At 53.9% G+C, this 27,647-nt stretch overlaps 4 protein-coding genes and 2 long non-coding RNA genes across 6 annotated transcripts in view; 3 read left to right on the forward strand and 3 right to left on the reverse strand.

Annotated features, from left to right (window-relative positions):
- LOC306807345 overlaps positions 1-2,323 on the reverse strand; it is a 31,367-nt gene extending 29,044 nt beyond the window's left edge. Inside the window, exon 1 of the long non-coding RNA XR_013775702.1 lies at positions 1,909-2,323. This is a non-coding gene — a long non-coding RNA (uncharacterized lncRNA). The remainder of the gene's footprint in view (positions 1-1,908) is intronic.
- Positions 1-4,217, reverse strand: part of LOC306807333 (EF-hand and coiled-coil domain-containing protein 1-like) — a 43,392-nt gene extending 39,175 nt beyond the window's left edge. Inside the window, 4 exon segments of the mRNA XM_079316806.1 lie at positions 3,564-3,820; positions 3,823-3,915; positions 3,918-3,995; positions 3,998-4,217. Coding sequence (XP_079172932.1) covers positions 3,564-3,820; positions 3,823-3,915; positions 3,918-3,995; positions 3,998-4,175 — 606 coding nt within the window. The 5' untranslated portion in view covers positions 4,176-4,217.
- LOC306807319 (uncharacterized protein) overlaps positions 1-13,650 on the reverse strand; it is a 180,597-nt gene extending 166,947 nt beyond the window's left edge. The window contains exons 1-4 of the mRNA XM_079316784.1: positions 13,291-13,650; positions 12,883-12,981; positions 10,757-10,864; positions 8,442-8,513 (exon numbers count right to left, since the gene is read on the reverse strand). Of these exons, the coding sequence (XP_079172910.1) occupies positions 8,442-8,513; positions 10,757-10,864; positions 12,883-12,981; positions 13,291-13,387 (376 nt within the window). The 5' untranslated portion in view covers positions 13,388-13,650. The remainder of the gene's footprint in view (positions 1-8,441; positions 8,514-10,756; positions 10,865-12,882; positions 12,982-13,290) is intronic.
- Positions 1-27,647, forward strand: part of LOC306807336 — a 186,822-nt gene that overhangs the window by 153,535 nt on the left and 5,640 nt on the right. The gene's annotated exons all lie outside the window — the stretch shown is intronic.
- The window catches only part of LOC306807327 (EF-hand and coiled-coil domain-containing protein 1-like), a 56,317-nt gene that overhangs the window by 22,470 nt on the left and 6,200 nt on the right, over positions 1-27,647 (forward strand). Inside the window, 1 exon segment of the mRNA XM_079316799.1 lies at positions 16,240-16,311. Within this exon segment, the coding sequence (XP_079172925.1) occupies positions 16,240-16,243 (4 nt within the window). The 3' untranslated portion in view covers positions 16,244-16,311.
- Positions 20,535-21,324, forward strand: LOC306807335 (EF-hand and coiled-coil domain-containing protein 1-like). The gene is given in 3 exon segments (XM_079316808.1): positions 20,535-20,754; positions 20,756-20,929; positions 20,932-21,324. Coding segments are annotated over 3 exon segments (708 nt in total). The 5' UTR covers positions 20,535-20,576; the 3' UTR covers positions 21,288-21,324.

Raw genomic sequence — 27,647 nt, forward strand, 5'->3', positions numbered from 1 at the left:
TGTGGGGCAGGGTCAGGTTCTGGAGCAGCACCTCTAGGCCCTGGGGCAGGGGCAGGCTCTGGGGCAGCACCTCTATTTCCTGGGTAGGTATCAGGGTTGCTATCCAAGCCAATATTCCCTTGTCTCTGAATGCTAAACAGAACAGGCCTAGCAGCAACACCAGCCACTGTGTGATATCATTAGCATTTAAAGCAGATCTGAAATCCTTGAAAACTGGTGGGGTAGCCTCAAGAAAATGGGTGATGGGTTGGGAGAAAATTTCCCTTGCATTCATTTCCTCACGGTAAATACCATGATTGAAATCACCCCAGAAATACGCAGTTAAAGTACAATAGCCCTGGATCCATGGGGCCACTTTCCAAAAAAAATGAAAATATCATGAATTCCTGATCTAATCAATCCACCAAACGAATTGGATAATAGCTACAGTAACTTTGGTGAGAGGGCCCATATTCAAATAAGGGCTTGCAAATGGGACAGAGATAACATCTGTGGCCACATGGAGCCCAAGCCAGATTAAACTGGACAACATGTTTCCACCCGAAAGCTGTTATTCCTGTCTTAACTCTCCTCTCAATGCCCTCTGTCCCACCTGGGTGGCCAAAATCTGTCCTGGTTTGAAGGACAGGCATCTGCCAATAAAGACAGAAGCTCCTCTGTGAAAAATAGAGAATTTAATTCTGCTCCCTTCCGAGTGTTATAATTGTTTGAATCAAGAACTCGAGATAAGGGGGTAGCAATAACAGCTCTTTACTAGTATATCTAACTGTACAAGCAGAAACAACAGCAGTTATTAAAATTACCACCAAAACAGAACAAACAGCTCATTTCCAGTCCTTTCTTTAGGTGCAGACACACTCGGCCTGTGCCTGTCCCCGGTGATGTAACACGTGGCAGAGCCGGCACAGCTGCGGGGAAGCAGGTGGGAGGGGCGGCAGTGGCCGCGCTGTGTCTCAGGTGGGAGCGGGCTGGAGGGGCAGCTCCTCGCTCACCGTTTGCGTCCTGTTGGTTGGCTGTGTCCTCCAAGGTAGGAGGCTGGAGCGGGGGAGATGTAGGGGCAGTTGACTGCACAGCATCTGCCTCCCCTGTGTCCCGACCGTGAGTGCTGCAGGTGGCAGTTCCTCCTCCACCGAGCTCCCTGCATGAACACAGTCGCCCCCTCCCCTTCCTCCCCCCGGAAATCAGCCCCCACCTACCCCTTGGTCCACAGTCCTCAAAAGATCCTGGGCGTACCTGCCAGGCTCCGTTAGCATGATAATGGGAAAAAATCTTTAAACTAGGACCAAAAAACCCACATCCCCAAAAGTGGGGTAATGTTTTTTGTTTGAGATTCCCACTATATTATTTGGTGGGTTTAGGAACATTTCAGCTTCTCTCTTCTATTAACTATTCTGTCCAGTCAAGAAGCAATGAAGTCACAGCAAGTTTGAAACCATTGGCCAGAAATTGCCCTTGTGTGCTTTTCCTTAAAATTCCCAGGACATGCTGAACAGCTTCTTTACAAAATGGAGTGTCAGCAAGCTGATTACAGCTGGCTTGGGATGGGACCTAATGACCAGGAAATGCAGTGAAAAAAACAAGAGTGCTGGAAATGCTTTCTGAAAGACTGTCAGGAATTTGTTTTGGGCCTTTCTTGAAGCATTACCATGTTGAGTTCTGTCCTTGTGTGTCTGAGGGGTAACTTCAGCTCTCTGTAGATCTGCACCCTTACTTTGGCCTGGAAGACTCCCAGATCTCCTACAGACCCCAGCCAAGGAAATGCACAAGCAGCTTCTCATTTCCCTCTGGCTACATTTTACAAGGTGTTTTGGAGACATTCAATAAGCCACAAGCAGAGATTCTAAAACTCCCTTGTGTCCCAGCACTGTGATTTCACAGGCACTTTTGGACAGACTCTGACTGTAGCACCTGTAGTGCTGCAGTTGTGATTCCAGCTGCTGAATGCATCCTTGCAGATGTGGCACCTCGTTAGCTCTCACTTCCAGCTCCTTCACTTTGCCAAGACTGTTCAGGACAGCGTGTCTGGCCTCTTCCACCTTCCCCCTCATCCCCGCCTGCTCCCTCCTCAGGTTACGGTTGCAATCCTCCAGGCTGACCAGAGCTTCCTGAGAGCTCTTCAGCTCCTTCTCCAGCTCCTGACTGAACCTGATGGCCTCTTCAATCTGCCCATCCCTGGAGCTGTGCACGAGCTCCATTTCCTTCAGGACACTTTGGAGGCACTTGGTCTGGGAGTGCTTCTGTCTTAATGGTCTCTTACTCCCTATGGAGCAGGATCCTTCTTCTTTATGGCTGGCATGGCTCTTCTCAGTCCCATCTGTAATGACCAGGAGCACAAAGCAGGGAGAAATTGATGTGTTTTCATTAACATTGAAAGTGGGTGGATGGTGCTTAGTTGGGCTTTTTTAAAATCACACCTAGTTGATCAGCAACTAAAGCTACTTGACCTTTGCCAAATACTGAGACAAGGAAACAATCTCTGGTAAGTAGTTTTCTACACCTAGCTATACATTTAATTTTCAACCTACTCACTCTATGTTATTGCACAAATTCCTGCATAGCTTGAATGTCATTATTATGGGCTGTACTCTGGAATCAAGCAGAGGGCTGAAAAAGATATTTCCATTGAAGTTCTGTTCACAGCACCTGGGGGTGTTCTGGAACTCTCCTCTTTGTTGTTTTGATTCTTCCTGGGACCTCTGAATGGTGGCTTCATGTTTGCTGCTGGTTTCCTTTCTGTTTTTAAAATGAAAATGGTCAAAGTGTCTTGGACATGCCTTGCTGGACATTGTGAAGAGGAACAGTCCTCTACTGCAAGTGTCACAGGTGGAGCAGAGATCTGGGAGTGCTGTGTTAGAACCAAATCAGACTCGTCAGACCTGCCAGAACAATTGGTCCATGGTGCCCTTCACTGCTTAGCCTGTTCCACACTATTTCATGCCAGAGTAATTTCACTGCTGCTAAGTGTGGATGTGTTTTGCTGGAGCCAGCACAGCAGAACCAGCAAGAACCAGCCCCAGAATTAATGGGGCTCTGCAGAGGAGCCCCAGACCATTCATCAGCCTGCCCACAGAACTGGCTCCAACTCCGAGCCCTTGTGACCACAGTCCAAAGAAAACATACTTCTAATATTTATGAGGCACTTAGGACTGAGGCAATGCATGTTCTTGTGCAGATGAGAATCCAGAAGTTCTTTCTTACTTCAGGAAAACCCAGCAGTGGTGCATATCCAGCACCTGGTATCAGCACATTGCGGCTGCACGTGCAGGAGAAGCAGCAGCAGTAGCAGCATTGTTTGTACCCGTGGCTTTGTTAAGCTGAACTCCCCCACACTCTGAACAGTGCTCATCACAAACAGATTTAATGGCACACCGGCGCCATACATTTCTCCTAAAAGTCTCCCTTTGCTGAAAAGTTAATGCCGAGCATGAACGAGCAACTTGGGTCTCAGTCAGGAGGCGGAGGGGTCAGAAACACTGACACTCCTGGAGCAGCATCTCTCCTGCAGCGCTCGGGGCCACCCGAGCCGCCCCCGGAGCGCGGTGCAGGAGCCGCCCCGGACTCACCTGCGGAACCAGGCACCGCGCAGCGCTGCTCCGCAGGGCGGCCCGCATGTCCTCCAGCAGCTCCCGCAGGCTGCCCTTCTCCTCGTGCAGCTCGGCGATGCGCTCCTCGGGCCGCTCCAGCGCCGCCATCTCCTGGCAGCGCTCTCGGGAGCAGGGCCCCGGCGGCCGCCGCTCGGGCTCGGCGGGGCGGGCGCGGCGGCGGCGGCGGATGCGCGGGCGGATCTGGCTCTCGCTGCGCTCGCTCTCCCGGCCCAGCGCAGCCGCGGCCTCGCGCGGGTGCTGAAGCGGCCGCGGAGCCGCGCGTGGAAGTGGCGGAAGGTGAGCTCGGCCGAGAGCCCGTCCCGCAGCCCCGGCAGCGCTCGGGCTCCGCCGCCTCCTGCGGCCCCGGCACCCGGCACAGCGTGCGGAACTCCTCGCCGGGGATGCTGCCCGCCCAGCGCAGTGCAGGCGCTGGAAGATCTCCTGCAGCTGCTGCTCCAGGCCGGCGGCCAGCACGACGCTCTGGTTCTCCACGCCGCGCTCCAGCCTGGAGCGGCGGGCGAGGGCGCCGAGCAGCCGCTGCGTGCGCCGGGCCGGCCGCCCGTAGGGGTCCCAGCCCTCAGGCGGCTCCATCGCGCCCTCCCGGCCCGCGGCGCTGCCCGAGCATCCTGCGCGCCGCCCAAGGTCTGAACACGCTGCCAAAGCCAGGCGGTGCCAACAGGCTCCGGTAACAGCCCCGGCACGGCGTGGTGAGGAGCCGGGTCTGGGGGCCATGCAAGGAGTCCTGTCAAGAGCAAATCGTTCTAATATTCCCTCTAGGACATAAAAGGAGCAAACCAGTGCAGCTGATATGTGAGGAAAAAGAATTCAAGTTCAAACGCTGCTTGGTACAGGTTTGGGTTTCTTTTGAGTCAACTAATCCTAATAAATAGTTGCTCCCATATGCTGGGGATTCTCTGTGTGATATATGATATAATGTAATTCGTGTAAAGTTTTAAATTATTGTATAATAAACAATGTTTGCATGAATAAAATAATAAAAAAACTTGAAAACCAAAAGCTGCGGAGGGAGGAATAAATATTGCTTAATCGCTTCACTGTTACTGCCAACAAAAGCTGAAGAGCTGTGATTAGCAAAGCAATAGACATAGCGGGTGGAGATGGCTCTGTCCAGATAACAGCCAAACGATAAGAGCCCAATAAGCACCACGATGAAGATAAGCTGGGGCATGGGGAAAAATACATCTAAATGCCAGTTTGCAGTAAACCAAGACCTGCAAGTTGCATCTGAATACCACATTCTCAAAAACCAGAACCAGCTTTCATCAGAATTCATCATATCCCAAAATACAGTTTTCTCCATCCAAACGCAGTAAAAGAAAACCACATGAATATGTGGAACAAAAAAAAAACCAAAAAAAACCCGACAAAGACCTCCACTCCAGGCTAAAAAACTGTATACAAGCTAAGCTGAACAACGAAGTTTTGTGAACGGGGGGGGGGGATCTGATGTAATAGAGCTCAGATCAGAGTGTGTTCAGCTGGTGCGGAGCCTGGGTTCAGCGCTGTCCCTGTGTTTGATTGTGGCTATTGAGGACCGTATTTTGGTTGCAAAATAAATATCGCTTCTTTTAATCATACTTAATTCACCTTCATCTCGTTTTTATCTAAAACATCTGCAAATAGGCTTTGATGGGAAATCTCTGACAACCTTTGGTTTTGCTCTTGAAGATAAGTTGAGCAACAGAGTAGCTTTGGTGAGGAATGGAGAATTGTTTGTATCTCAGTATTTCCTCAGGAGGAGCCCTAAGTTTTAGCACAGGAAGAAGGAAAGACAAAGGTTTAAAAGCCTTCCCTTCCTGAAGGGACACACTTCCAGAGGAGTCTGTGAGGAGAAATTCCCTCAGCCAGTGCCAGGGCTGTTTGCCTCCTCTGCAGGCTCAGTATTCTGGGAGTTCCACAAGCCTCAGCTGCCACTGTACTTTTCTCTGAATATTTCTTGTTGTGCAGTACACAGGGAGAATATTTTGTGCTAGATTCTCCTCTGGGCTTTGAGGTGAATCTCAGTAATAGTGATGATTTTCATGTCCAGATGTACTTTTTGTAGATAGTAAGGAAAAGGGAAGAGGTACCATGGAAAATTAATTGCTCAAAGTGTGAGTGCCCAGCCACACTGAAAATAAAGTTTGAATTGAAGAATTATTTTTTTATTTTTTTCTCTCGACAGGTGGGGTAAAACATGCACTTCTAAACAAGTTCTTTGAAGAGATTTAGCCAGCACCCAGCTGTATGAAAATCAAAACAGCAAAGGATGAGACAGGGCATGGGAAGAATTTTCAGCTCTTCCTGTTGAAGGTAGAACAGTATGAAAACTGCCTCTGGATGTTACCCATAGGTAGCAGCTGTTATTTGCAGGGAAGAGCAGATGCCCCAAGCTGTTGGTGGCCCAAGTGCTGAGTGGCTGGCCCAGTTTCAGTCCTAGCGGGACCAGGGTGGCTGGCTGGGCAGGGGAGGAGGTGGGGGGATCTTGGGAGGCTTCTGCTTCACAGCCGGGCTGGGGGGCCGTGGGGGAGGCACAGAGGGCTGGTGCTCTGCTTTCCTGGGCGGCTGCTGCTGCTGAGGCCGTGTCTGAGAGAGGTGAAACCAGGTGGTCCTTGGGCTCTCTGGGGGCGAGGGGGAGTCGCACCTTCTCGGCCGGAATGCTGGAGCTGCAGCAGGACAACTGAGGAGAGAGCAGTGTCTGAGGCCCCAGCTGCCCCTGGCACACAGGGAGCCTCGTGCCCAGCAGGGCCCAGAGCTGGCAAGGCTCCCCAGCATGGCTGGAGCTGCTGGCACAGCTTGGCCCAGCTGGACAGCTGCCCCTCAAGGCCCCGGCCAGCAGGGGATGGCTCTGGGCAGGGTCCCTGGCCAGGAGCAGCCCCAGAGCGCCTCTGCCTCTCAAGGGCAATCTGGTCCCCGCTCTTTCTCCTCCCCACCTTGCTCTGCCTCTGCCCGCTGCTCCTGGGGCTGCTCTTGGCCACGCAGCCTCACCGGGAGCCAGCACTGGCTGCAGCCCCAGCTGCTCCTCGGGACAAGGCCCAGCAATTGGGAGGCCAATGAAAGCACTGGGCAGCAGCAGAACCCTCAGCAGAGTTATGTGGACAACCACTGACCAGCCACAACTCCATAGCAGCCTCAATGGCAATGTTTGCTTCCTACAAGCAGCCATGACATGAAGGTGCTGGAGGGGAAGAGCAACAAAAACCTCACCTTTGTTTCCCCCAGCAATTCCAGATTGCGATGCAAAGAAGAATGTGCGTAAACACCAAAATGTATGATATTAAGAGCATCCATTCGCCTGTTTTCGTGAGGAACCCCTTTCCAATGTCCACCTGGGAATCGGTTGTGGTGACGGCTTCCTCTGTGGGAGCAATGGAGTGTCTGAGCCTGTGCTGTGTTCCACTGCAGAGCTGGCAGCTCGCTGGATACAGCCAGGATGTTCTCTATTCCCCCAGAGCTGGGGCCTGGGGCACCTTGGCCCCCCTGGCACAGGATGTGCCACCCAACACAGCCCAGAAGGCCGGGAGGAGAGCCCGGGGGCAGCGCAGCTGCTTGGGCAGTGGCTCCTTCCAGGGACCCGGGCCCAAGCCAGCCCTGAGCAGCCACTGCCAGCTCCGAGCCTCCCTGCCCCGTGACAGCTGCCCCAGCCCCAGGGGACACAGTCAGGCCCTGTCAGGACCCAGTGCAGCCCCTGCCCAGTCAGGAGCCAGGGCTGGCTGTGGCCCTGGGCTCATGGCAGGGCTCCTGCTCGGGGCTGCTCCTGTGCCTTGGGCCTCTGGGCACTCAGGGCAGCTCCGGGAGCAGCTGCAGCAGGAGGACCTTGGTGCATGAGTCCCCTTGCCCAGGGGCTGGGAACGAGCTCCAGAGGCCTGGAAACAGAGGCACCTCCAGCTTTGGCTGCTGCTGGGCCGTGCAAGGGCAAGGGCTGAGCCTGGCACAGCAATTACCTCCTGTGCTTGTGCTTGTTCCTGGCATCTTCTCCTTTCCTTCATCAGGGGCTGGCACAGAGCTATTGCTTCCTCTAGGATATGCCAGCATCTGCACATTCTTTTGCTTCATTGCTTGAGAAAGAAAAAGGGACATCTGGATCAGATGGAGCCATTCCCATTCAGGGAGGTGGCATGTTAAGGAGGCATTACTTGTGTAAATCGTGGATAAGGATCAGAAAAAGACCCAGGCTCTTGAGGCTGTGACAGGGCTCTCTCTTGTCCCAACCACCACCTGTTCTGATCTACATCAAGAACAGGAAATTTCAGGGGATCTCAGGGTGTGCATGGCCCATGGGGCACATTCGGCTCCCTGTGAGCTGATGCCAAAGGCCTTCCTGCAGAGGCTGGGGAGAAGCTGCAGCCAGGCCATGCTAGGAAACAGCCCTGCAGAGTGTGACAGCAGCAGTGAAGCAGCGAGGATGCCATGGATCCCTTCCCGCTGTGCCGGGCACGGCATGTCCAGATGTGCAGAGAAAGCCCCCGGCTGCTGAGTGTCAGGAGAAGGCTGGGGGAAATGCACCCACCACGGCGTCTCTCCAGATCACTCAGCATCTGGTCCACAAAATCGGATGCCTCCAGTGAGTCACTATTTCCTATTTGTTTGTTCTTCGGTCTCCGGGAACCTTAAAAGAAGACATTTCAATTTTTTCAGGAATGGATCCCACAAAAGCATTGCTCAGCCTGTGGGGTCAGCAGGGACACACTACTCACCCCTGTGATTAGAACTGGGCTTGTGTGCAACATCCAGAAAAGGATCAGGGAAAGTGCTCCCTGCAGACACACCTGTAAGTCAACAGCCACAGAAGATTCAGTCACATGGTTTCTACTAGGTTGTCAATGATAATTCCGTGGTAGGACAGTGAAAACATACCTGCAGGAGGCTCCAGAGGCTGCAGATCTTCATGAAGCCAAGCTACTTGAGAAGCTGTCCAAGCACTCTCACCTAGAATGGAGCACAGGTGAGAAGCATTGCCATGGTGTGCTGGGATCCCCTTCTGCCTTAGGGACGTGGGTACTGCCAGGGGGTCAGGTACGCCTGTGGGACCCAGATATGAATGGACAAGGCCAAAGCTGCAGAAGGGCCTGGGGAGCTGTAAGCAGACTCATGGTCACTGTGCTCACTCTGTCCATGCCCTGTGCAACAACCCTGGACGGGCAGTTGCAGCACCAAGGGCCCCTGGGGATTCTGTCAGTCCCAGAGAAGAAACCCTCCCTAAATCCCTGGGTAAAATTGCAGCAGGCAGCGACACAACCATCCCTCCCAACCTCTCTCCGTCCTTCTGCTTAGCCTGCTCCCCCAACCCCAGGGGACAGAGTCAGGCCCTGTCAGGACACACTGGAGCCCTGATCTCCCCCTCTGCCCTTTCCCCATCATGGGCACCCCTTGCAGCCCCTCCCAGGTTTTGGGCAGTGTCTCCCACAGAGGGAGCCCAGCAGGACTGCTCAGTAGCCGAGTGCCCTGAGCCTGCTCGGGATAATTCCTCTGGGCTGTGCCGCTCTTGTGCGGGCTGTGCCCACTCTGCCCAGCAGCAGAGATGGCAGCTCAAGGCTCAGCAGGGCTCAGGCCCAGTGGCACAGCAATTACCTCCTGTCACTGTGCCTGGCATCGCCTCCCTTCCTGCAGCAGAGGCTAGAACAGAATCACTGCTTCTTCCGGGAAATGTATCCTTCAGGCCAGTCTTTCCTTTCATTGCTGGATGAAGGGACAACAGGATCAGATGGAGCCATTCCCCACTGGGGAAATGCCATCCTTAGGAGGCAATGCTTGTGAAAATCATGGATATGGATCAGGATATCATAGAAATTTTCTGGATTTGCCAGGGCTCTCCCTTCTTCAAAAAGCTGCCCTTACTGATCTACCCCAAGAACAGGAAATTTCAGGGGATCTCAGGGTGTGCATGGCCCCTGGGACACTTTGGGCTCCCTGTGAGCTGATGGCAAGGGCCTTCCTGCAGAGGCTGGGGAGAAGCTGCAGCCAGGCCATGCTAGGAAACAGCCCTGCAGGGTGTGACAGCAGCAGTGAACCAGCGAGGATGCCATGGATCCCTTCCCGCTGTGCCGGGTACGGCATGTCCAGATGTGCAGAGAAAGCCCCCGGCTGCTGAGTGTCAGGAGAAGGCTGGGGGAAATGCACCCACCACGGCGTCTCTCCAAATCACTTAGCATCTGGTCCAGAAAATCGGATGCCTCCAGAGACTCACTATTTCCTATTTGTTTGTTCTTCTTTCTTAGGGAACCTTAAGAGAAGATATTTCAATTTTTTCAGGAATGGATCCCACAAAAGCAGCGCTCAACCTGTGGGGTCAGCAGGGACACACTACTCACCCCTTTGATCGGAACTGGGCTTGTGTGCAGCATCCAGCAAAGGACCAGGATAATTCTTCCTTACAGACACATCTGTAACTCAACAGCCACAGAAGATTCAGTCACCTGCTTCCTACTAGGTTGTCAATGATTATTCCTTGGTGGGACAGTGAGAACATACCGTCAGGAGGCTCCAGAGACTGCAGATCTTCATGAAGCCCAGCTACTTGAGAAGCTGTCCAAGCACTCTCACCTAGAAAGGAGCACAGATGAGAAGGATTTCCATGGTGTGTTGGGACCATGCCTTAGGGACCTGGGCACTGCCAGGGGGCAGGCAAGGTTGTAAGACGCTGATGTGAACGGAGAAGGCCAAAGCTGCAGATGGGCCTGGGGAGCTCTGGGCAGACTCATGGTCACTCTGCCCCCTATTTCTATGCCCTGTGCAAGATCCCTGCAGTTGCAGCACCCAGGGCTTCTGGGGCTTCTGTCAGTTCCAGGGAGGATAACCTCCATAAAACCCTTGGAAAATTGCCACAGGCAGTGCAACAACCATCCTTCCTAACCCCACTCTGTCCATCATCATGGCCAGCTCCCCCAGCCCCAGGGGACAGAGTCAGGCCCTGTCAGGACACCCTGGAGCCCTGATCTCCCCCTCTGCCCTTTCCCCATCATGGGCACCCCTTGCAGCCCCTCCCAGTTTTCAGGCAGTGTCTCCCACAGAGGGAGCCCAGCAGGACTGCTCAGTAGCCGAGTGCCCTGAGCCTGCTCGGGATAATTCCTCTGGGCTGTGCCGCTCTTGTGCGGGCTGTGTCCGCTCTGCCCAGCAGCAGAGATGGCAGCTCAAGGCTCAGCAGGGCTCAGGCCCAGAGGCACAGCAATTACCTCCTGTCACTGTGCCTGGCATGGCCTCCCTTCCTGCAGCAGAGGCTGGAACAGAACCACTGCTTCCTCCGGGAAATGTATCCTTCAGCACAGTCTTTTCTTTCATCACTGGATGAAAGGACAAGTAGGTCAGATGGAGCCGTTCCCCACTGGGGAGGTGCCATCCTAAGGCAGCAATGCTTATCAATGTCATTGATATGGATCAGGATATCATAGAAATTTTCTGGATTTGCCAGGGCCCTCCCTTCTTCAAAAGCTGCCCTTACTGATCTACCCCAAGAACAGGAAATTTCAGGGATCTCAGGGAGTGCATGGCCTCTGGGACACTTTGGGCTCCCTGTGAGCTGATGGCAAGGGCCTTCCTGCAGAGGCTGGGGAGAAGCTGCAGCCAGGCCAGGCTGGGAAACAGCCCTGCAGGGTGTGACAGCAGCAGCGGGGCAGTGAGGCTGCCATGGATCCCTTCCTGCTGTGCCGGGCACGGCGTGTCCAGATGTGCAGGGAAAGCCCCCGGCTGCTGAGTGTCAGGAGAAGGCTGGGGGAAATGCAGCCACCACGGCGTCCATGCAGACCATTCAGCATCTGGTCCAAAAGTCTGTCAGCCTCTAGCAATTTCTTGTCTCCTATGTCTGGGTTGTTCCAACCAGGAGGACCTTAATGGAAAGTATTTCCATTTCTCATTCAGGCTGCAGGGGCAGTGATTTCATTGAGTGCTCCAAGGCACTCTCTCAGCTCTGCCTTCTGCTCAGGAGCAGGGGCAGACTCCGCACATGCCTCCAGTGGCCCCAAGCTAGGATGGAAGGGCCTCTTGCAGGGCAGTCAGGGGAGAAAAGACGCCCTGCAGCTGCCAGCAGATCTGAACCCAGCCCCTGCCAGGGACAGGGCTTGGCAGTGGCAGTGGGACCCGCTCAGGCTGCCTGGAGCCAGCAAAGGAGCCACACAAGGAATAGCCCTGGGCCCTTCCCTTCCCTCTCTGCTCGTCTGTGTGGCTGCACAGAGAACATGGAAGGAGACACTGGCAGTGCACATGGGAAGAAGCTGGACTAAATGCTCCTTTCTCCCCCTGACAGTGATCCCACAGCATCCAGCCAGGGCTCCTGAAAGGAGCAGGGCAAAGATGCCAGAATCCCTCAACCCTGACATTATATAAAGGAAATCATCACAGGAGTGAGCCCTTTCCCCAGTGACACAGACTATTCTGTCAGGAAAGGCACACTGAGAACTTTCCCCCACCATGCTCTAGATTCTTCACACCGCTGTTCCCCAGATTTTCTAAATAACCCATGTCACAATCCCAACCAAGAAGGGAGCACAGATCAGAAGCATTGCCATGGTATTCTGGGATTCCCTTCTGCCTTAGGGACCTGAGCACTGCATGGGGGTCGGGCAAGGCTGTGGGAGCAAGATGTGAATGGGCATGGCCAATGTTGCAGAGGGGCCTGGGGAGGTCTGGGCTGGCTCTGGACACTCTCCACACTGTTTGCAGGCCCTGTGTAACATCCCTGGCAGGAAGGCAGCCAGGATTACATCTCAAAGCTCTGCAGGACACAAGCCCAGAGGCACAGCAATTACCTCCTGTGGCTGTGCCTGGCATTGCCTCCCTTCCTGCAGCAGTGGCTGGCAGAGATTTACTGCTTCCCCTGGGAAATGGAGCCATCAGCACAATCTGTTCTTCCATCTCTGGAGGAAGAAAGAAGGACAGCTGGATCAGATGGAATTGTTCCGCAGTTGGGAGGTGGCATCTTCAGGAGGCAATGCTTGTCATAGATATTGGTATAGATCAGGACAAAGGCCATGTTATGGGGATGGCCTTGGCACCCCTTTTCAAAACAGCTGCCCCTCCTCAAGTGCTGGGAGACCAGGAAATTTCAGGGGATCTCAGGGTGTGCATGCCCAATGGGGCACTTTGTGCTCCCTGTGAGCTGATGGCAAAAGCCTTCCTGCAGAGGCTGGGGAGAAGCTGCAGCCAGGCCAGGCTGGGAAACAGCCCTGCAGGGTGTGACAGCAGCAGCGGGGCAGCGAGGCTGCCATGGATCCCTTCCCGCTGTGCCGGGCACGGCGTGCCCAGATGTGCAGGGAAATCCCCCGGCTACTGAGTGTCAGGAGAAGGCTGAGGGAAATGCACCCACCCCGGCGAATGTCCAGATCACTCAGAATCTGTTCCAGAAGTTTGTCGGACTCCAGCGATTTCTTGTCTTCTGTGTCATGGTTCTGGGCTGTTGGAAGACCTTAGAGCACAAGATTTCCGCTTGATATGTATGTGTCAAGTAAAGCTGTAGGAGCCACATGTCATTGGACATAGCCAGTGTTGCAGAGGGGCGTGGGGATGTCTGGGCTGCCTCCAGTTACTCTACACAATCTTTCCATGCTCTGTGCGACATCCCTGAATGGGTGGCTGAAGCTGACCAGGGCCCCTGTGGGCTCTCTCCCTCCCACAGAGGAAAGCCTCCCTATTGCCCTATGCAAAAGCATTCCCAACGCTTCCTGGGGAAAAGGGAGCGCTGTCCCGGGAAAGGGGAGCCAGGCCGCCCGCTCACCTGCTCCCCGCGCTGGCCACGGAGCTGCCTGGGCAGCCCTGGCAGGCAGGGCCACAGCCAGGAGGAGCAGGAGGAAGAGGCGCAGAGCAAGGGCCATGGTGCCTTGCCCTCTGCCAGTGCCGCAGCTCTTCCTGCCACCGCTGTGCTGCCACCGCTGTCCCAATGTCAGCACCACTGCCGCCGCCGCCGCTGCTGCCGCAACAGTTGTGCTCCAGGACTGACTGCTCGGTGCCTGTGGTGCTGTGCAACCACGGGGCTCTGGGACCTCTGTGACCTCAGAGCCAGCTGTGACCTCAGCCTGCTGTCACCCCAGAGCCTGCTCTGACCTCATGGCCTCAGCTGTACCCCCACAGTGTACCCCTATCTATACATTGCACTGCCCTTATTATAAATATTTTGCTTTATTAAAGGGCCTTTGCTTAGCAAAACCATTTTTTGCCTGCTGACAATGCTGGTGAGGCTGGAGATGCTTTTGTTGGCTCCCCTGTTTTCCAGGATATCTTTTTTGAAGAGATTCATGCCCAGATATTCCACTGTAACAAACATAATCACTGAATCACAGAATATGCTGAGTAAGAAGGATCCCACAGTGCTCATGAATTCTCCTGGTCCTGCACTAGAGCACCCTCAGGAGTCACCCCATGTGCTTGAGAGTATTGTCCAAATGCATCTGGAGTTCTGTGAAATGCGGTGCTGCCTTGGGATGCCTGTAGCAGTGCCCAGCTGTCCTCTGGATAAAAACCTTTTTCTAATATCCAGCCTAAATCTCCCCTGACACAACTTCAGGCCATTCCCTATCAGTGGGGACAAGGGAAAGAGATCAGTTCCTGCCTCTACTCTTCTCATCATGAGGAAGTCGCAGATGCCGATGAGGTCTCTCATCAGTCTCCACCAGGCAGAAGAGACAAAGAGTTCTCTGCAGCTCTTCACACAGCTTCCCCTTAAGCCCTTCACCATCTTCACTGCCCTCTCTTGAAAAATTTTACACTGCAGTGCCCAAAACTGGAGACAATATTTGAGGTGAGGCCACCCCAGAGCAGAGCAGAGTGAGACAATCCCTCCCTGGCCTGACTGGCCATGCTGGGCCTGGTGCCCCTCAGGACAGAGATGTGTCCCCTGGCTGCCAGGGCACTGCTGACTATATGCAATTTCCATCCACCATGATTCCCAGGTTCCTTTGCACAGTGCTGCTCTCCAGCATCTCATTCTTCAGCCTGCTCATACATCCATGGCTGCCCCATCTCAGGTGCACAATCTGGAATTTTCCCTTGTTGAACTCCACAGGGTGGTTGATTGTCCAGCCTTCCACTTTGTCCAGGTCCTGCCCTGAGCCCAGGGAAAATAAAGCACAGGCTCCCCCTGCCCCTTGAGGCCTCGCCGCTGGTCACAGCAGCCCCTGCCTGGCTCCTGCCTGCCCGCACCGAGGGCATCTATGGCTGCTCCTGGGCATGGAGCTCAGCCAGTGCTGGTGCCACGTGGGCTGTGCTGGTGCTACCACCCAGACACTCCATTGACAGCTCCATTTCTTTATTGGCACAGAAGGGCTGGGCCAAGGCCTGCCCTGGCAGGAGGGACCCACCTTCAGTCCGGGCAGAGAACAGGGCCAGTGCCTTCAGGGGGAGAGGGTTTTGTTTTGGTGGTGGTAGCAACAAGGTGGCAACACAGCTGTGACAGGGACATCAGGCATGGGCATGGAGATGTGAAATGACAGGTGCAGGTGTCCCTGAGGTGTTCGGTAGGACCTCTGATGGGAGAGAGATATGGAGACAGGCCATGGCACAGCGGCACCGTGAACAGTGTCAATGCTGCACCCATCATGCACAGCTTGTGCCCATCCTGTGATCTGGGAATCCTTGGGATTCATCAAAGTGGATTCAGAGAATGTGTTCCTATTTGCACATTTCTGCCATCAGCAGGGAGTGTGAGCCCGTGCTGTGTTCCGCTGCTGAGCTGGCAGCTGGCTGGATACAGCCAGGACGTTCTCTGTTCCCCCAGAGCTGGGGCACCTTGGCCCCCCCTGGCACAGGCTGTGCCACCCAACAAAGCCCAGAAGGCCGGGAGGAGAGCCCGGGGGCAGCGCAGCTGCTTGGGCAGTGGCTCCTTCCAGGGACCCAGGCCCAAGCCAGCCCTGAGCCTCCTAAGGATGGCATTTCCCCAGTGGGGAATGGCTCCATCTGATCCTGTTGTCCCTTCATCCAGCAATGAAAGGAAAGACTGGCCTGAAGGATACATTTCCCGGAAGAAGCAGTGATTCTGTTCTAGCCTCTGCTGCAGGAAGGGAGGCGATGCCAGGCACAGTGACAGGAGGTAATTGCTGTGCCACTGGGCCTGAGCCCTGCTGAGCCTTGAGCTGCCATCTCTGCTGCTGGGCAGAGTGGGCACAGCCCGCACAAGAGCGGCACAGCCCAGAGGAATTATTCCGAGCAGGCTCAGGGCACTCGGCTACTGAGCAGTCCTGCTGGGCTCCCTCTGTGGGAGACACTGCCCAAAACCTGGGAGGGGCTGCAAGGGGTGCCCATGATGGGGAAAGGGCAGAGGGGGAGATCAGGGCTCCAGTGTGTCCTGACAGGGCCTGACTCTGTCCCCTGGGGTTGGGGGAGCAGGCTAAGCAGAAGGACGGAGAGACGTTGGGAGGGATGGTTGTGTCGCTGCCTGCTGCAATTTTACCCAGGGATTTAGGGAGGGTTTCTTCTCTGGGACTGACAGAATCCCCAGGGGCCCTTGGTGCTGCAACTGCCCGTCCAGGGTTGTTGCACAGGGCATGGACAGAGTGAGCACAGTGACCATGAGTCTGCTTACAGCTCCCCAGGCCCTTCTGCAGCTTTGGCCTTGTCCATTCATATCTGGGTCCCACAGGCGTACCTGACCCCCTGGCAGTACCCACGTCCCTAAGGCAGAAGGGGATCCCAGCACACCATGGCAATGCTTCTCACCTGTGCTCCATTCTAGGTGAGAGTGCTTGGACAGCTTCTCAAGTAGCTTGGCTTCATGAAGATCTGCAGCCTCTGGAGCCTCCTGCAGGTATGTTTTCACTGTCCTACCACGGAATTATCATTGACAACCTAGTAGAAACCATGTGACTGAATCTTCTGTGGCTGTTGACTTACAGGTGTGTCTGCAGGGAGCACTTTCCCTGATCCTTTTCTGGATGTTGCACACAAGCCCAGTTCTAATCACAGGGGTGAGTAGTGTGTCCCTGCTGACCCCACAGGCTGAGCAATGCTTTTGTGGGATCCATTCCTGAAAAAATTGAAATGTCTTCTTTTAAGGTTCCCGGAGACCGAAGAACAAACAAATAGGAAATAGTGACTCACTGGAGGCATCCGATTTTGTGGACCAGATGCTGAGTGATCTGGAGAGACGCCGTGGTGGGTGCATTTCCCCCAGCCTTCTCCTGACACTCAGCAGCCGGGGGCTTTCTCTGCACATCTGGACATGCCGTGCCCGGCACAGCGGGAAGGGATCCATGGCATCCTCGCTGCTTCACTGCTGCTGTCACACTCTGCAGGGCTGTTTCCTAGCATGGCCTGGCTGCAGCTTCTCCCCAGCCTCTGCAGGAAGGCCTTTGGCATCAGCTCACAGGGAGCCGAATGTGCCCCATGGGCCATGCACACCCTGAGATCCCCTGAAATTTCCTGTTCTTGATGTAGATCAGAACAGGTGGTGGTTGGGACAAGAGAGAGCCCTGTCACAGCCTCAAGAGCCTGGGTCTTTTTCTGATCCTTATCCACGATTTACACAAGTAATGCCTCCTTAACATGCCACCTCCCTGAATGGGAATGGCTCCATCTGATCCAGATGTCCCTTTTTCTTTCTCAAGCAATGAAGCAAAAGAATGTGCAGATGCTGGCATATCCTAGAGGAAGCAATAGCTCTGTGCCAGCCGCTGATGAAGGAAAGGAGAAGATGCCAGGAACAAGCACAAGCACAGGAGGTAATTGCTGTGCCAGGCTCAGCCCTTGCCCTTGCACAGCCCAGCAGCAGCCAAAGCTGGAGGTGCCTCTGTTTCCAGGCCTCTGGAGCTCGTTCCCAGCCCCTGGGCAAGGGGACTCATGCACCAAGGTCCTCCTGCTGCAGCTGCTCCCAGAGCTGCCCTGAGAGCCCAGAGGCCCAAGGCACAGGAGCAGCCCCGAGCAGGAGCCCTGCCATGAGCCCAGGGCCACAGCCAGCCCTGGCTCCTGACTGGGCAGGGGCTGCACTGGGTCCTGACAGGGCCTGACTGTGTCCCCTGGGGCTGGGGCAGCTGTCACGGGGCAGGGAGGCTCGGGGCTGGCAGTGGCTGCTCAGGGCTGGCTTGGGCCCGGGTCCCTGGAAGGAGCCACTGCCCAAGCAGCTGCGCTGCCCCCGGGCTCTCCTCCCGGCCCTCTGGGCTTTGTTGGGTGGCACATCCTGTGCCAGGGGGGCCAAGGTGCCCCAGGCCCCAGCTCTGGGGGAATAGAGAACATCCTGGCTGTATCCAGCGAGCTGCCAGCTTTGCAGTGGAACACAGCACAGGCTCAGACACTCCATTGCTCCCACAGAGGCAGCCATCACCACAACCGATTCCCAGGTGGACATTGGAAAGGGTTTCCTCACGAAAACAGGCAAATGGCTGCTCTTAATATCATTCTTTTTGGTGTTTATGCACATTCTTCTTTGCATCACAATCTGGAATTACTGGGAGAAACAAAGGTGAGGTTTTTGTTGCTCTTCCCCTCCGGCACCTTCATGTCATGGCTGCTTGTAGGAAGCAAACATTGCCATTGAGGCTGCTATGGAGTTGTGCATGGTCAGTGGTTGTCCACATAACTCTGCTGAGGGTTCTGCTGCTGCCCAGTGCTTTCATTGGCCTCCCAATTGCTGGGCCTTGTCCCGAGGAGCAGCTGGGGCTGCAGCCAGTGCTGGCTCCCGGTGAGGCTGCGTGGCCAAGAGCAGCCCCAGGAGCAGCGGGCAGAGGCAGAGCAAGGTGGGGAGGAGAAAGAGCGGGGACCAGATTGCCCTTGAAAGGCAGAGGCGCTCTGGGGCTGCTCCTGGCCAGGGACCCTGCCCAGAGCCATCCCCTGCTGGCCGGGGCCTTGAGGGGCAGCTGTCCAGCTGGGCCAAGCTGTGCCAGCAGCTCCAGCCATGCTGGGGAGCCTTGCCAGCTCTGGGCCCTGCTGGGCACGAGGCTCCCTGTGTGCCAGGGGCAGCTGGGGCCTCAGACACTGCTCTCTCCTCAGTTGTCCTGCTGCAGCTCCAGCATTCCGGCCGAGAAGGTGCGACTCCCCCTCGCCCCCAGAGAGCCCAAGGACCACCTGGTTTCACCTCTCTCAGACACGGCCTCAGCAGCAGCAGCCGCCCAGGAAAGCAGAGCACCAGCCCTCTGTGCCTCCCCCACGGCCCCCCAGCCCGGCTGTGAAGCAGAAGCCTCCCAAGATCCCCCCACCTCCTCCCCTGCCCAGCCAGCCACCCTGGTCCCGCTAGGACTGAAACTGGGCCAGCCACTCAGCACTTGGGCCACCAACAGCTTGGGGCATCTGCTCTTCCCTGCAAATAACAGCTGCTACCTATGGGTAACATCCAGAGGCAGTTTTCATACTGTTCTACCTTCAACAGGAAGAGCTGAAAATTCTTCCCATGCCCTGTCTCATCCTTTGCTGTTTTGATTTTCATACAGCTGGGTGCTGGCTAAATCTCTTCAAAGAACTTGTTTAGAAGTGCATGTTTTACCCCACCTGTCGAGAGAAAAAAATAAAAAAATAATTCTTCAATTCAAACTTTATTTTCAGTGTGGCTGGGCACTCACACTTTGAGCAATTAATTTTCCATGGTACCTCTTCCCTTTTCCTTACTATCTACAAAAAGTACATCTGGACATGAAAATCATCACTATTACTGAGATTCACCTCAAAGCCCAGAGGAGAATCTAGCACAAAATATTCTCCCTGTGTACTGCACAACAAGAAATATTCAGAGAAAAGTACAGTGGCAGCTGAGGCTTGTGGAACTCCCAGAATACTGAGCCTGCAGAGGAGGCAAACAGCCCTGGCACTGGCTGAGGGGATTTCTCCTCACAGACTCCTCTGGAAGTGTGTCCCTTCAGGAAGGGAAGGCTTTTAAACCTTTGTCTTTCCTTCTTCCTGTGCTAAAACTTAGGGCTCCTCCTGAGGAAATACTGAGATACAAACAATTCTCCATTCCTCACCAAAGCTACTCTGTTGCTCAACTTATCTTCAAGAGCAAAACCAAAGGTTGTCAGAGATTTCCCATCAAAGCCTATTTGCAGATGTTTTAGATAAAAACGAGATGAAGGTGAATTAAGTATGATTAAAAGAAGCGATATTTATTTTGCAACCAAAATACGGTCCTCAATAGCCACAATCAAACACAGGGACAGCGCTGAACCCAGGCTCCGCACCAGCTGAACACACTCTGATCTGAGCTCTATTACATCAGATCCCCCCCCCCCCCTCACAAAACTTCGTTGTTCAGCTTAGCTTGTATACAGTTTTTTAGCCTGGAGTGGAGGTCTTTGTCGGTTTTTTTTGGGTTTTTTTTTGTTCCACATATTCATGTGGTTTTCTTTTACTGCGTTTGGATGGAGAAAACTGTATTTTGGGATATGATGAATTCTGATGAAAGCTGGTTCTGGTTTTTGAGAATGTGGTATTCAGATGCAACTTGCAGGTCTTGGTTTACTGCAAACTGGCATTTAGATGTATTTTTCCCCATGCCCCAGCTTATCTTCATCGTGGTGCTTATTGGGCTCTTATCGTTTGGCTGTTATCTGGACAGAGCCATCTCCACCCGCTATGTCTATTGCTTTGCTAATCACAGCTCTTCAGCTTTTGTTGGCAGTAACAGTGAAGCGATTAAGCAATATTTATTCCTCCCTCCGCAGCTTTTGGTTTTCAAGTTTTTTTATTATTTTATTCATGCAAACATTGTTTATTATACAATAATTTAAAACTTTACACGAATTACATTATATCATATATCACACAGAGAATCCCCAGCATATGGGAGCAACTATTTATTAGGATTAGTTGACTCAAAAGAAACCCAAACCTGTACCAAGCAGCGTTTGAACTTGAATTCTTTTTCCTCACATATCAGCTGCACTGGTTTGCTCCTTTTATGTCCTAGAGGGAATATTAGAACGATTTGCTCTTGACAGGACTCCTTGCATGGCCCCCAGACCCGGCTCCTCACCACGCCGTGCCGGGGCTGTTACCGGAGCCTGTTGGCACCGCCTGGCTTTGGCAGCGTGTTCAGACCTTGGGCGGCGCTCAGGATGCTCGGGCAGCGCCGCGGGCCGGGCGGGCGCGATGGAGCCGCCTGAGGGCTGGGACCCCTACGGGCGGCCGGCCCGGCGCACGCAGCGGCTGCTCGGCGCCCTCGCCCGCCGCTCCGGGCTGGAGCGCGGCGTGGAGAACCAGAGCGTCGTGCTGGCCGCCGGCCTGGAGCAGCAGCTGCAGGAGATCTTCCAGCGCCTGCACTGCGCTGGGCGGGCAGCATCCCCGGCGAGGAGTTCCGCACGCTGTGCCGGGTGCCGGGGCCGCAGGAGGCGGCGGAGCCCGAGCGCTGCCGGGGCTGCGGGACGGGCTCTCGGCCGAGCTCACCTTCCGCCACTTCCACGCGCGGCTCCGCGGCCGCTTCAGCACCCGCACGGAGCCGCGGCTGCGCTGGGCCGGGAGAGCGAGCGCAGCGAGAGCCAGATCCGCCCGCGCATCCGCCGCCGCCGCCGCGCCCGCCCCGCCGAGCCCGAGCGGCGGCCGCCGGGGCCCCGCTCCCGAGAGCGCTGCCAGGAGATGGTGGCGCTGGAGCGGCCCGAGGAGCGCATCGCCGAGCTGCACGAGGAGAAGGGCAGCCTGCGGGAGCTGCTGGAGGACATGCGGGCCGCCCTGCGGAGCAGCGCTGCGCGGTGCTTGGCGCTGCAGGTGAGTCCGGGGCGGCTCCTGCACCGCGCTCCGGGGGCGGCTCGGGTGGCCCCGAGCGCTGCAGGAGAGATGCTGCTCCAGGAGTGTCAGTGTTTCTGACCCCTCCGCCTCCTGACTGAGACCCAAGTTGCTCGTTCATGCTCACCATTAACTTTTCAGCAAAGGGAGACTTTTAGGAGAAATGTATGGCGCCGGTGTGCCATTAAATCTGTTTGTGATGAGCACTGTTCAGAGTGTGGGGGAGTTCAGCTTAACAAAGCCACGGGTACAAACAATGCTGCTGCTGCTGCTTCTCCTGCACGTGCAGCCGCAATGTGCTGATACCAGGTGCTGGATATGCACCACTGCTGGGTTCTTCCTGAAGTAAGAAAGAACTTCTGGATTCTCATCTGCACAAGAACATGCATTGCCTCAGTCCTAAGTGCCTCATAAATATTAGAAGTATGTTTTCTTTGGACTGTGGTCACAAGGGCTCGGAGTTGGAGCCAGTTCTGTGGGCAGGCTGATGAATGGTCTGGGGCTCCTCTGCAGAGCCCCATTAATTCTGGGGCTGGTTCTTGCTGGTTCTGCTGTGCTGGCTCCAGCAAAACACATCCACACTTAGCAGCAGTGAAATTACTCTGGCATGAAATAGTGTGGAACAGGCTAAGCAGTGAAGGGCACCATGGACCAATTGTTCTGGCAGGTCTGACGAGTCTGATTTGGTTCTAACACAGCACTCCCAGATCTCTGCTCCACCTGTGACACTTGCAGTAGAGGACTGTTCCTCTTCACAATGTCCAGCAAGGCATGTCCAAGACACTTTGACCATTTTCATTTTAAAAACAGAAAGGAAACCAGCAGCAAACATGAAGCCACCATTCAGAGGTCCCAGGAAGAATCAAAACAACAAAGAGGAGAGTTCCAGAACACCCCCAGGTGCTGTGAACAGAACTTCAATGGAAATATCTTTTTCAGCCCTCTGCTTGATTCCAGAGTACAGCCCATAATAATGACATTCAAGCTATGCAGGAATTTGTGCAATAACATAGAGTGAGTAGGTTGAAAATTAAATGTATAGCTAGGTGTAGAAAACTACTTACCAGAGATTGTTTCCTTGTCTCAGTATTTGGCAAAGGTCAAGTAGCTTTAGTTGCTGATCAACTAGGTGTGATTTTTAAAAAAGCCCAACTAAGCACCATCCACCCACTTTCAATGTTAATGAAAACACATCAGTTTCTCCCTGCTTTGTGCTCCTGGTCATTACAGGTGGGACTGAGAAGAGCCATGCCAGCCATAAAGAAGAAGGATCCTGCTTCATAGGGAGTAAGAGACCATTAAGACAGAAGCACTCCCAGACCAAGTGCCTCCAAAGTGTCCTGAAGGAAATGGAGCTTGTGCACAGCTCCAGGGATGGGCAGATTGAAGAGGCCATCAGGTTCAGTCAGGAGCTGGAGAAGGAGCTGAAGAGCTCTCAGGAAGCTCTGGTCAGCCTGGAGGATTGCAACCGTAACCTGAGGAGGGAGCAGGCGGGGATGAGGGGGAAGGTGGAAGAGGCCAGACACGCTGTCCTGAACAGTCTTGGCAAAGTGAAGGAGCTGGAAGTGAGAGCTAACGAGGTGCCACATCTGCAAGGATGCATTCAGCAGCTGGAATCACAACTGCAGCACTACAGGTGCTACAGTCAGAGTCTGTCCAAAAGTGCCTGTGAAATCACAGTGCTGGGACACAAGGGAGTTTTAGAATCTCTGCTTGTGGCTTATTGAATGTCTCCAAAACACCTTGTAAAATGTAGCCAGAGGGAAATGAGAAGCTGCTTGTGCATTTCCTTGGCTGGGGTCTGTAGGAGATCTGGGAGTCTTCCAGGCCAAAGTAAGGGTGCAGATCTACAGAGAGCTGAAGTTACCCCTCTGTTGGGGGTTGAGTGTTTTTCTATTACTGTGTCAATTTAAAGAATTTTTCCCATTAGCATGCCAATGGAGCTGGCCGGGTTACAGCCAGGACCTCTGATGACTCCAGACAAAAGGGGTCGATGGGAGTGGCTTTTGAAGGGGAATTCGTGTTTCTGGCGAGCTTGGATGAGGACGCCCCATCTCCAGCCCCTGCTGTGGAACACAGGAGAGCCAGACGGTCTGTGATCACCTGCCCTGCATCTGCCCCGTTCCAGCCTCCTGCCTCTGCGGACACAGCTGATCACCCGGACACAAACGGTGAGCGAGGAGCCGCCCGCTCCAGCCCGTTCCCACCCGAGACCAGCGTGGCTGCCGCCCCTCGCCCCTCCGCTCCCACCTTCTCTCTGCAGCTCCGGGCTTTGCTCTGTCTGCAGCACCGGGACTGAGCGCAGAGAGAGTGTGTCTGCAGCTAAAGAAGGGACTGGAACCCAGTTATCTATTCTGTTTTGTTGGTAATTTTAACAACTGCTGTTGTTTCTGCTTGTACGGTTCGATATATTAGTAAAAGAGCTGTTATTCCTACCCCCTTATCTCTGCCTCAGAGTCTTTGATTCAAACCATTTTGATACTTGGGGGGAATGGAATTAAAAGTCTCTATTTCAAAGGAAAACTTCTGCCTTTTTCGGCAGACACCTGTCCTTCAAACAGGGACAGCATCCTGCCCATTGGCTCTTCCTGTGCACCTTGGAGAGAACAGGGTAGGCGTTTCTGGCAGCTGGGCATTAGCAGTGTTTAAAACGGGGCCATGTTATGGAGCAAGCCCAGCTGAGCTAGTCTGAGAAGAGCCCAGTGCTCCTTGCTCCTCCCTGCTGACACCAGATCGTTTGTGTGGTTTTAGCATGACCTGGGCTCTGTCAGGGGTTGCTGTGTGGACATGAGACAGCAGCTCCTGTCCCGCTGGATCCCAGCAGTGCCTCGCAGCAGTGCCTGCACACGCATCAGGATGCTGGCCAAGAGAGGTTCTGGAAACTGAGGCAGCTGATTTGAAGCATTTCCAGGTGCTTACAGTTCAAGGCCAACAGTTTTCCCTCAGGATACAGCAGTCCTGAGTGTTCTCCCCAGAGCTGCCTGATGCTGCCCAGTCTTTGTGGCACCAGTTGCTTTCCTGTGGAATGTCCTGCCTCCCCCAAGAGTAAAGAGGCAGCTGGAGAAAGAGCTTGCCAGGCCACTCTTGATCCTTTCCCAGCAGTCCTGGTCAAGTGCAGAATTCCAAGCTGAGTGGGACTGTGCAAATGTGACAAGCGTGCACAGGAAGGGTTGGTGGGAAGGATGATCCAGGAACCATAGGCCTGGCAGCCTGAGCTTGCTACCAGGAAAGGCCTTGGAGCAGATCCTCCTGAGTGCCATCCCAGGGCACCTGCAGGGAACCAGGGGCTCTGCTGGAGGCTGGGAAAGCTCTGCGGAGGGATGGGGACACCTGGGGGTCCTGGCGGGCTCTTGAGGGCTTCTGTGTGGCTGTTTAGGGGGTTGGTGTTGGTGGGCATCTTGGGGAAGGAGTTGTCTGGAAGGTGAGAGGTCTAGGCTGGAACTGGAGTCAGCTTGAAGGCAGCATCTGTAGTTTGGCACAGCTTTGATTATGGAGGGCAGAAGGAATAGCTGTCTTTTTTTTCTGTTAGTGGTTGTGATTCTCCCTCAGGGCAGAACAGGGGAGAGCTGTACTTTATGATCCACTTAGATATCTGTACCAGGAGGAGGAGGATTAGCCATTTTGTAATCTACTCATTTGGGCTGATTGTGTAACACGGAGTGGACTTTCATTCCTTGCAAGCTTTCATTCCTTCATAGAATTAGGATATTATCATCTCTTCATTGAAAACCATTTGCAAACCAAAGCATGGCCTTTTTTTGCCTCTGTGTAGTGTTGTTTTGTAAAGTGACTCTTAAGGGATGATATTAAGGCTGCTGGAATGTAAGCCTGAGGCTATTGCTTCCACAATCTTAGAATTTATTTCCAAAAACACTAACAACTGATCCTGTAGTTGCTGAAAATGCTTCTTGTCACCCTGTTAATTGACATATTAGTACCTGAAAATATTTAAATCTTGCCATTCTGGGCATTTCAGTAAAATTCACGTGGCATCTCTGGAAGGGATGTAGAGCCCAAGGCCTCCCTCCCCTGGTAAGTTACTTTGTAACTCTGTTTTTGGTTTGAGCACAAATCAACCAACCCTCAATAGCTCGCTTTGCCAGAGTAAAAAGACCCACAGCAGCATACATTTTGAGGAAGGCTCCTGCCAATCCTGGGGAGCCCCAGTGACTCCCTTCATGAAGTTGTTTTAGCAATTGCAAGGCCAGAGCTTTTGGTATCCACTGCCTCCCATCTCTTGTCAACCAATTATTTCCTCTTTATTCCTTGTAAACCAATTATTTCCTCTTTCCTCTGCCTCGCTCTTTTTAATTACCTCAAGTTCCTCTGGTGGAAAAGACAGTTGCTCTGGCAGCAGTGCAGTTCCTGGGAGGAAGGGGAGGATCTTAGAGTTTTCTGGCAACAGTGGAGCTTTCTGAGCTTCTTCATCAGCCGATCAGTTTCCTGTTGCCTCCTGTGAGCACCTGTCTGGTGCCCCTTAATGTGGATTATTGCCGCTCCTTTTGGTAAATTCACCACTTCCAATGGGCAAGAGATTAAGTTCTTGTCAGCTAATGTGTCTCCCCTGCAGGTGAAATTTATTTATTATTGAATAAACTTCTATCTTCCCATAGCTTCCCAAATGCATGTATCACCTCATATGCATATTTGGAATCAGTAAAACATTCACTGTCTTGTCCCGGTGTAATTCACAGGCACTCACAAGTGCATTCAGCTCCGCTGAGCTGACCAGGTGGGTGTTACTGTATATGGAGTTACAGAGCAGCGAATGGACACAGTAACATGGCACTCTCTTGCAGAAGAGAACAAAAACCAGCAATTTATTGAAAGGAGCCATTTCCTTAAATAAGGCACTTTATGAAAACCAAAATACAGACCATTGGTCAGAGAAGGAGACGCCTCTTTTCCGAGGCTTCTCACAGATCCAGCAGGTGTTTATCTTTGTTATAATTCTTTTTCTCATGTTTATGTTAACGAAAGTGCCTCTGGACTGGGAAAAATCCTGGCCGGGGCTGGGAATGCCAGATAGGAAAAATCCTTTAAGATTCTCCCTGAGCCTGTGACAGGCCACAGGTGGGGTGTAACCTTCCCCCTTCCTTTAACTGCTTCCCATTCATGGAAGAGTATCCTGTAAATCCTTTCCCTTCTACCACCCTTGAAGACCCATCAATGACATCTGAATACAGTCATGAGCTTCTTCCTCCCTCCTCCCACTTCTTCAGGGCCCTTCAAAGAGGAGGTTATATTGAAATAGTTGAAATTCCTTTTCTGCATCTGGGAGAGCTAAGACTGGGGCAATAAAAAATGTGTATTTTAATTTTCTAAAACTTTGCACTCCTTCTGGTTTAACTTCTTTAACCAAAGAACTATCTTTGACAAAGAAGTAAAAAAGAGGAATTATCCTGAGCAGGCTCAGGGCACTCGGGTACTGAGCAGTCCTGCTGGGGCCCCTCTCTGGGAGACCTGGGAAGGGCTGCAAGGGGTGCCCACGGTGAGGAAAGGGCAGAGGAGAAGAGCAGAGCTCCAGTGTGTCCTGACAGAGCCTGGCTGTGTCCCCTGGGGCTGGGGCAGCTGTCACGGGGCAGGGAGGCTCGGGGCTGGCAGTGGCTGCTCAGGGCTGGCTTGGGCCCGGGTCCCTGGAAGGAGCCACTGCCCAAGCAGCTGCGCTGCCCCCGGGCTCTCCTCCCGGCCTTCTGGGCTGTGTTGGGTGGCACAGCCTGTGCCAAGGAGGCAAAGGTGCCCCAGCTCTGGGGGAACAGAGGACGTCCTGGCTGTATCCAGCGAGCTGACAGCTCAGCAGTGGAACACAGCACGGGCTCACACTCCCTGCTGATGCCAGAAACGTGCACAGTGAAATAGGAACACATTCTCTGAATTCACTTTGATGAATCCCAAGGATTCTCATGCCACAGAATGGGCACAAGCTGTGAGTGATGGGTGCAGCATTGACACTGTTCACGGTGCCACTGTGCCATGCCCTATCTCCATACCTCTCTCCAATCAGAGGTCCTACCGAACACCTCAGGGACACCTGCACCTGTCATTTCACATCTCCATGCCCATGCCTGATGTCTCTGTCACAGCTGTGTTGCCACCTTGTTGCTTCCACCACCAAAACAAAACCCTCTCCCCCTGAAGGCACTGGCCCTGTTCTCTGCCCGGACTGAAGGTGGGTCCCTCCTGCCAGGGCAGGCCTTGGCCCAGCCCTTCTGTGCTAATAAAGAAATGGAGCTGTCACCCCAGTGTCTGGGTGGTAGCACCAGCACAGCCCACCTGGCACCAGCACTGGCTGAGCTCCATGCCCAGGAGCAGCCATGGATGCCCTCGGTGCGGGCAGGCAGGAGCCAGGCAGGGGCTGCTGTGACCAGCGGCGAGGCCTCAAGGGGCAGGGGGAGCCCGTGCTGAGATTCCCTGGGCTCAGGGCAGGACCTGGACAAAGTG

The sequence above is a fragment of the Erithacus rubecula genome (genome assembly GCF_903797595.1).
Source record: "Erithacus rubecula genome assembly, chromosome: 13".
In the NCBI taxonomy this organism is placed as follows: Eukaryota; Metazoa; Chordata; class Aves; order Passeriformes; family Muscicapidae; genus Erithacus; species Erithacus rubecula.